This window comes from Chrysochloris asiatica, unplaced genomic scaffold, assembly GCF_000296735.1.
Source record: "Chrysochloris asiatica unplaced genomic scaffold, ChrAsi1.0 scaffold00014, whole genome shotgun sequence".
Classification (NCBI taxonomy): domain Eukaryota; kingdom Metazoa; phylum Chordata; class Mammalia; order Afrosoricida; family Chrysochloridae; genus Chrysochloris; species Chrysochloris asiatica.
This window is the reverse complement of record NW_006408532.1, coordinates 14377329-14386637: the sequence shown is the minus strand read 5'-3', so window position 1 is coordinate 14386637 and position 9309 is coordinate 14377329. Positions and strand designations below refer to the sequence as shown.

At 43.2% G+C, this 9309-nt stretch overlaps 1 protein-coding gene across 1 annotated transcript in view; it reads right to left on the bottom strand.

Annotated features, from left to right (window-relative positions):
- The window catches only part of LOC102837380 (chromosome unknown open reading frame, human C9orf135), a 114699-nt gene extending 106242 nt beyond the window's left edge, over window positions 1-8457 (bottom strand). Inside the window, exon 1 of the mRNA XM_006835001.1 lies at window positions 8315-8457. Within this exon, the coding sequence (XP_006835064.1) occupies window positions 8315-8457 (143 nt within the window). The remainder of the gene's footprint in view (window positions 1-8314) is intronic.
- Between the last annotated feature and the right edge of the window lie 852 nt (window positions 8458-9309).

Genomic DNA, 9309 nt, shown 5'->3' with positions numbered 1-9309 from the left:
ATCAAGAACATCATACAGGGAAAAAGCAAAAGATCATTAAGAAGATGAAGAAGAAAGGCCAGAAGAGATGTCAGAAAAGACTCTGAAACTTATTCTCCAGCATAGAGATATTAAACAAAAGGAAGAAATGAGGTGATAGAAGAGCTGAACAGACAGTATCGAAAGGCAGTTCCAGAAGACAAAATCAAACACTGTAAAGAAATATGCAAAGACATGGAGTTAGAAAACTGAAAAGTAAAGAAAACAGTCAGAATTTCTCAAGCTGAAAGAACTGAGGAAAAACTTCAAACCTCAACTTGCAATACTGAAGAATTCTTTGGGCAACATATTGAATGATGAAGACAGCATCAAAAGAAGATGGAATCGAGGTTTCTGGTTTGGGCGGCAGCAGAGACAGCCAGGTAGGAAAGGCTCCATGGGGGAGGCATTGAAAACCCAGAGAAGCTGCGCTCACGGAACACCTCCAGAGCTCTGGATCCAGCATAAGGTCCAGGGCATCAGTTTCCTGCAGGCACTACTGGGAAAATCATGATATAAAGGGAAATAGTGCAAGTTAGGAATTGCTCCAGACAGGACTCCCTCTGCGGCCACCTGGCCCAGGCAAAGTTCAGAGGGCGGGGCTACAGCCAGACTACAGGGAACCAGCGCTTAAAAGCAGTGCAGTGACATTTGCAAAAGGAGGTGTGGGGGATTCTACACAGTTTTTCCTCCTCTTCCCTGTTGCACCTTCTTCGCCCAGCCTGGATGCCTTCAGGCGGGTGGGTGCGCTCATCTCCCAAAAAAGTTCAGCACTGACCCCACAGTTTTCTCATGGCACAGAGAGAAAGAGCTTGACAGCTGTTTATGACATCAGCCTGTGGGTCCCAGCCCTAAAGTTAACTTGTGCAGAACTCTTTACTATGGCCTATCCCACAAGAAAAAACCTGGCCTGGTCAGACAGACAAACCATATGAACTATCTGTAAAACCCCAACATAAAAGGACACAACTATCTTGAGAATTATGCTGTGCAAACGCAGACACCTAACTAACCTTCAGAGACAATCTTTCTCTCATTAACCTCCCAATATCTATCTGTACACCTCTATGGTGGTGACTAGAGGAGGGGCCTGAGCAAGCAGTCACCCCCACCCACTGCTGAAGGCTCCTATGGTACACACACACTGCCTGTGTAGCAAGGCGACTGGCCAGTCAGCCATAGTTTTATTTTTGTTTCAAAGTGGTGGTTTTTGTATCTGCTTTTATATTACTTCTGCTTTTGGACCTTTTGATCACATGTTTTCCCTAGAGGTGGGAGTTTTTTCTCCCTATGTTACCCAAGAAAAGAAAGCAATCATGGCCATATAGCCAAGCTACAAGCATACCTCATAATGGTTTTGAAGGGATTTCCCTTGTCTACCATTGTAAAATAGACACTTGAGGAGGGGGGAGAAAGGAATAGCCAGACTCATCACTACAGAAAGCTTGTAAGTCCTTCTTCAGCCTATAACTGATTGGAATACCTTAAAGTGAGGAGAGATACACAAGAGTACCTATAATTGCAGATAATATCCACGTGACCTGGCTTCGATGGTTGGATGATCAGAACTCAACTAGAAGAAGAAAGAAGGGGAGGGGGGAAGTAACCTGCTACAATTTGATGAACTTTACCTATACCTATGGATGTAATAGCTCAAAAAAGGGAATAAATCTTCATAGCAAGGATCACTCCCACTCCCTTGGTACACAGGGTTGACAGGCAACTTAGACATTGGCTACCCAAAATGGGGAAGGGGGGACTGTAAAGGCAAGAAGTGAAAGACAAGCCTTCAAGAGGGAGCCTAGTTCCAGACAGGACGAGGGAAGGTAGAATCACCACTGAATGATTTCTAATCCGTTGGGACTGGGCTGGCGAAAGGAAATGGGGATAAGACTCTTGTGGTACAATAGTGAATGCTTACGATCAGGACTGACTGTGAGGGTAGGAAATATAGAGGTAGATTTTTTTTTTGACAAAAAGAGGGGAGTGACAGATTTTGCAGCCCAGGAGTAGAGGTCCCTGGGACCATCAAGTGAGAAGAATGGAGAGCGGGACCCTACCCAGAGAGGCAGTGATGCCAGGGATGGAGACAGAGACAATAACGTAGACAGATGGAGTGGCTGGGAACACTGGACTCAGGGAGGGAGAAGGGCTGTGTGCAGGTGGCCGGGGGGCGGGCCTGTGTGCTGTACACTATGGTTGTTTGATAATACTTGGAGAAGATGGTAATCATTGCAATGAAATGAAATACGATAGGATGAGTGTAAAGCTAATGTTCTCCCATGTAAACCTTACAATAAAAACTTAAAAAAAAAAAAAAAGAAGAAGATGGAATAAATAGAGGCACTGTACCCAAAAGGAATGGTCAATGGTCAACCATTTCAAGAGGTACCATATGATTAAGAGCCAATGGTACTGAAGAAAAAGTCCAAGATGCACTGAAGGCATAAGTAAAAGACAAGGGTCAGGGAACTGAAGGAATAGAAATTGGTATCTTTCAACAAACTGATGCAGCACTGAAGGCACTCACTCATCTATGTCAAGATATTTGGGAGACAATTTGGCCTACTTACTGGAAGAGATCCATATTTCTGCCCATTCCAGAGAGGGGACCCAACTAAATGTGGAAATTATTGGAGAATAACATTAATATCACATGCAAGTAAAATATTGCTAAAGATAATTCAAAAACAGCTACAACAGTACATGGACAGGGAGCTGCCAGAGATTTAGGCCAGATTCAGATGAGGAGGTGGAACAAGGGATATCATTACTGACATGAGATGGATCATGGTTGAAAGCAGAGAATACCAGAAAGATGTTTACCTGTGCTTTACTGACTACACATAGGCTTTTGATCATGTGGATCATGACAAACTATGGACAACATTGCAGAGAATGAGTATTCCGAAATGCTGAATTGTACTCATGAGGAACCTGTACATAGACCAAGAGGCTTTTGTTCAAACAGAACAAGGGAACACTCAATGGTTTAAAATTAGGAAAGGTGTACACCGATGTTGTATTCTTTCACTATACTTATTCAATCTGTATGCTGAGCAAATAATCTGAAAAAAATGAATTTTATGAAGAAGAACATGGCATCAGGATTGGAGGAAGACTCATTAATAAACTGTAATATGCAGATGATATAATCTTGCTTTCTGAAAACAAAGAAAAGTTAAAATGCTTACTGATGAAGATAAAAAACAAAACAAAACAGCCTTCAGTACAGGTTGCACATCAATGTAAAGAAAGCAAAAATCCTCACCACTGGACCAGTAAATAACACATTAAATGGAGAAAAGATTTAAGTTGTCAAAGACTTCATTATGTTTGGGACCCACTATCAACTCTCACTGGAGGCAGCAGTCAAGAAATCAAATGACATATAGCATTGGGCAAGTCTGCTGCACAAGACCTCTTTAAAATGTTCAAAATGTCAGTTTGAAGATAAAAGAATACCTAACCCAAGCCGTGGTATTTTCAATAGCCTCATATACACATGTGAAAGCTGGACAGTGAATAGGGAAGAACGTAGAAGAATTGATGCAGTTGAGTTATGGTGTTGGAGGAGAATATTAAAGGTACTATGGACTGCCAGAAGAACAAACAAATTTGTGTTGAAAGAAGTACAACCAGAATGCTCCTTAATAGCCAAGTTGCCAGACTTCTTCTCTCATACTTTGGACATTTTATCAGGAGGGTCAGGAGGGACCAGTCCCTGGAGAAGGACATCATGTTTGGTAAAGTGGAGAGACAGCAAAATAGAGAGAGGCTCCCCACCAAGATGGATTGGCACAGTGGCAGCAACAATGGGATCAAGTGTATCAGCAATTGTGAGAATGGCACAGGACAAGGCATTGTTTCGTTCTGTTGTACATAGGTTTGTTATGGGTTGGAACCCAGGTAATGGCACCTAACAACAACAACAACCTTTTGTACACCTACAAAGCTATTCTTCCTTTCAAAACCTCTCCCAACACGTTCTAATACATGTCAGGCTGTGTGTTAAAAGATGTTCCACATGCTTGTTGTTGTTAGGTGCCATCAAGTCGGTACCAACTCATAGCAACCCTACATAGGGTTGCTGCCAGGTCCTGGGCAAACCTCACAATTGTTGCCATGCTTGAGCCCACAGATACTGCCACTTGGCCAATCCATCTCATTGGGGGTCTTCCTCTCTTTCTCTGGCTCTCCACCTTACCAAACATCATATTCTTCTCCAGCGACTGGTCCCACCTGACAATATGTTCAAAGTATGCGAGATGAAGTTTGACCATCCTGGAGCACTCCAAGGAACACTCTGGCTGTACTTCTTCCAGAAGAGACCTGTTTGTTCTTTTGGCAGCCCGTGGCACTTTCAATATTCTCCTCCAACACCATAACTCAAAAGCATCAATTCTTCTATGGTCTTCCTTATTCACTGGCCAGCTTTCGCATGCATATGAGGTTATTGAAAATACCATGGCTTGGGTCAGGCGCACCTTAGTATTCAAGCTGACATCTTTGCTCTTCAACACTTTAAAAAGGTCTTGTGTAGCAGATTTGCCTAATGCAATACATCATCTGATTTCATGATTGCTGCTTCCATGAGTGTTGATAGTTGATCCAAGAAGAATGAAGTCCTTGACAACTTCAATCTTTTCTCCGTTGGTAAGAATGTTATTTATTGGTCCAGTGGTGAGGATTTTCATCTTCTTTATATCCACACTGAAGGCTGCGCTCTTTGATCTTCATCAGTAAGTATTTTAAGTCCTCTTCACTTTCTGCAAGCAAGGTTGTATCATCTGCATATCGCAAGTTGTTAATGATTCTTCTTCCAATCCTGATGCCACATTTTTCTTCATGTAACCAAGCTTCTCGGATTATTTGCTCAGCATATAGGCTGAATAAGTATGGTGAAAGAATACAACCCTGTCACACAACTTTCTTAATTTTAAACCATTCAGTGTTCCCATGTTCTGTTCGAATAACTGCTTCTTGGTCCAGGTACAGATTCCTCATGAGCACAATTAAATGTTCCGGAATACTCATACTTGTCAATGTTGTCCATAGCTTGTCATGATCCACATAATTGAAAGCCTTTCTGTAGTCCATAAAGCACACGCAAACATCTTTCTGGTATTCTCTGCTTTCAGCCAAGATCCATTGGACATTAGCAATGGTATCCCTCGTTTCATGTCCTCTTCTGAATCCAGCTTGAACCTCTGGAAGTTTTCTGTCCATGTATGCTTACAGCTGTTTCTGTATTACCTTTAGTAAAACTTAACTCGCATGGAATATCAACGATACATCCTTTAATTTAACAATCATCCTATTATCCCCATTTTACAGTTGCAGAAACAGAGGCAAAAAGCAAATTACTTGCAGTATCACAGAGTGGCAGAGTCATTATTTAAACCTAGAGTCCAAGCTTTTAACCATCATGTTACAGAAAATAAACTGTTGTTGGGTGCTGTCAAGTCGATTCCGACTTGTAGCAGCTGTCTAAGACAAAGGAGAACTGACCCCTTGTGGTTTCCAAGGCTGCAATCTTTACAAACACAAACTACCACATCCTTCTCTAGCAGAGTGGCTTAATTACTGCACCACCAGGGCTACTGAAAAACCAAAGCCAAGCCCATTGCTGTCGAGTTGATTCTGAATCATACTATCACTGTAGGACCAAGTAGAACTGTCCCCCATAGGGTTTCCAAAGCTGTGAATCTTTATGGAAACAGACTGCCATAGCTTTCACTCATGGTGGATTCCAACTGCTGACCTTTTGATTCGCAGTGGAGTGCTTTAACCACTTAGCCACCAGGGTTCCTCACCAGAGCTAGTAGCTGCCACTTACTGAGTGTTTACCATGTGTTACCATGTGTTAGGCATCATGCTTTATACAAATTATCTCACTGAATTTGATTTATCCATTTTTGTGTCCCCTAGAGTCCTGGTGTGGTGCTGTGGGTTAATGCACCAGACTTCAGAGCTGTTTGAAATGCAAGGTCAGTGGTTCAAGCTCACCAGTCCCTCCTCAGAAACCCTATACAGGCTCGCTATGGGTAAGAACTGACTTGACAGCACTTAACAACACCTGTGAGAGTACATGACACAAAAATGTTTGTTGGATTGGATTTAATTCCTCCTGATCCCAAACCAGAGCCTGCTACATTCCAAGCATTTGCTAAAATGATTGTGGTTTTGCCATTGATGTCTACGATGTTCACAAGGCAACTTTTCAATCCAACAGTAGAGCAAAGAGCAAAAGCATTCTCCCCTGGAGAAAGACCTTTCTCTTTAACAGCAAGTTCTAGCAGTGATGATTCAAACCCTTATGGGGTAACAGAATCATGGAAGAGCTAAGTGTTTTACTTGATGAAGTTGAAAGGAGATGTTTTTCAACTTAGCTTTTGGATTCCAAATCTATACAACCACTCTCCTTGAGCTCAAAACAGAGTCAGTTTTAGAGATCAGAAGTCAAAGTGGAGTGGGCTGTGGGCTCATCTGTCAGTTGTCATTCTGTTGTGGATTGAGTGTTGCTATGATACTAGAAGCTCTGCCATAGGTACTTCATATGCCAGCAGAACCACCCATGTTGGGCAGGTTTCAGTGGAGTTTCCAGAGTAAGGCAGGCTAAGACGGAAGACCTGGTAATCTACTTCTGAAAATTATCCAATGAAAACTTTATAGATCAAATAGTATCATTTGAGATCCCAACTCCCTTACTTTGGACATGTCATCAGTAGGGATGGATCCCTGGAGCAGGACCTCATGTTTGATAAAGTTAAGGGCCAGTGAAGGCAAGGGAAGCTTCAGTAAGATGGATTGGCATAATGGTCACATCAATGAAGTCAGACATAACAACATCCTAAAGATGGCATAGAACCAGGCAGTGTTTCATTCTACTATATATATGGTCACCATGAGCTGGAGCTGACTCTACGGCAGTTACTATAACAAGACTTGTGAGCAATTTTTAGAAAGTTTAAGACAGAGACTGCAGGGCTCACCTACAGGATAGGAACAAATGGAATCAAGTAGGGCTTAGCCTTAGAGTTAGAGACAAAATCATTCATCTTCTTCAAAAGGCAAAATTATCAAGGAGACACATTTACATTTCAGTTCTCCCTTTCTGTTCCCTTCCCCAGAAGATTCTAAATACTCCAAAAGTATTTATTATCAACCGGATTGGTAGGAAAATTGACCCAAAGAAAAGAATCCTATTTGCCTTAATTGTCCTTTCCCCTTTTCTAACCACAGTTTCATCACTGTAATATTTAATAAAACAAAACAACCCCTAAGTAAGTTCTAAACCCCAATGCCTATAGCAAAGGAGGTAAATCCAATACCTCTTGGAATCAAGCAAGATACATGAGTGAAGTTAGAAAAGTGAGAGCTAGTTCCATTTCAGGAGCCCTGGTAGTGCCGTGGTTAAGCACTCAACTGCTAACCAAAAGGTGGAATTCACCAGCTCCAAGGAAGAAAGATGTGACCTTTGCTCCTATAAAGATCACAGCCCATTTTAAAGAGTAGTCAATTCAGAAGCTCCAGTTCATTGATGCCAAGAGTAATGAGGCTCCTAGTTGCCAGGACTTTCAAAATTTTAAGAGAAGACACAGCCCTGGTTTTTATGTGAAACCTCCTATTCTTTAAAACACAGGCAACAAAATCTTTAAAACGCTGCAACATTGTGCATGCTACTCTTTTTCCTTACCAGTTTGTAATACCTAGCCAGAAGAGAACCCGTAGTAGCTTAGAAGATATTTAGGGGAGTCCTGGTGTGGCACGGTAGGATAGGTACTAAATCTCAAGGTCAGTATGAACCATAAGGTCGTCGGTTCAAACTTACCAGCCGCCCTCGGAAACCCTATATAGGGGGGTCACATGAGACCAAAACGACTCGACCATAAATCCCTCAGCATGATACTCCTTACCTTCCACCCTCAAGAAATGGCAGATGCAGAGGCCAATTTGCCTGCTGGGCCCCTTCTCTCCTAAATGTGTTTTCCAGGCCTTTGTTAACAGTCCTCCTCTCCACAGGCTGGGAGGTGGGTGCACCGGGTCTCAGTTGCGCTCCTGGATTCCGTGTCTATTCCCTTCCTCTCCTCTCTGTTGCCCTGTCTTCTTTCCTTTCTAGTTCTCTCTCGTCTCATTCTCTTCTTTCTCAACTATTCTCTTTTTCCTTCTTGCCTTCCTTTTCTTTTTATGGGTCTCTCCTGTCCATTCTTGCCCCCTCTCTACGCCTCTCCTAGCCGCTTCCCTCTGTCTCTCCTCAGCCCCAGCAGCCAGGCATTGCGGAGAGTTAGCTTACCAGGAATACACCAAAACGGGTTTCGAGTATTTCTTGTGATGGGAGCGGAGGGTCAGGGAGCCCTTGCGCTCCAGCAAGTCAGTGGGTCCGATCTCAAGCCAGTATTGCTTACTGCTGCCCGAGTCCCCATAGGGGCTGCCCATTGTAGACTTCAGAGAATTTCCCTCTGCACCTCTCTTTGTACATGCGCCGAGCCAGAGCAAGATTCGGCGTCTCCTCATCACCCAAGCAACCTGGGGCGGGGTCAATAGAGAGGGCGTGGTCAATGGAGGGGCGGAGTCCCTCCAGCTAGAAGTCCTTTTTCCTAGGCAGTGTAGTTACCGAAAATGTAGTTACCTGGTGGCGCAGTGGTTAAATGTTCGGCCGCTAACCGATCGATTGGTTCCGGAATCCACCAGCCACTCTCCGAAGGGCTCGCTTTTCGTTTTTCGGTAGTAGTTGACAAGAAACTACATATTCCATAATGCACTTGGAAGCGATCGCGCTATAGGGTGATTGGAGGAAGACGTGCGTGCTGAGATTGTACTTTCCCGCCCATCTACCTATTCCTTACGGAAGGACTGGGTGGAGTTAATGTGGAGGCGTCGAGCCCCTCAAATTTGATCAGGTAAAGACTAAAGAGATTGCAAGTCTGGACCCAGAGCGGGTCTCTTTCAACTGTACTCGCAGTTCTATTGACCAGTTGTCGTTTGTTGTCTCCACACTTTCTGCTTACAAGGTATTTGTTCAACCAAAGGAAGCAAAAACAACCCCCAAGGCTTAAAATATGTCGTTTATATACAGTTTCCTACCTGAGAAAGAGGAGCAGAGTCATTTAGCAAATCAGCTAAAAGGTTTGAGCCTCAAAAGCCCTAGTTCCAGGTTCAGCTGCTCTCTCAACCTTTCTAGGAACCAGTTTCTACCTCTAAAAACTTAAGCAGATAGGGAAAGAGGTCGGAGGAGAACACAGAATCTGAGGTTCCTTCAAGATATTGTTGTTAAAGCCGATGAGTCCA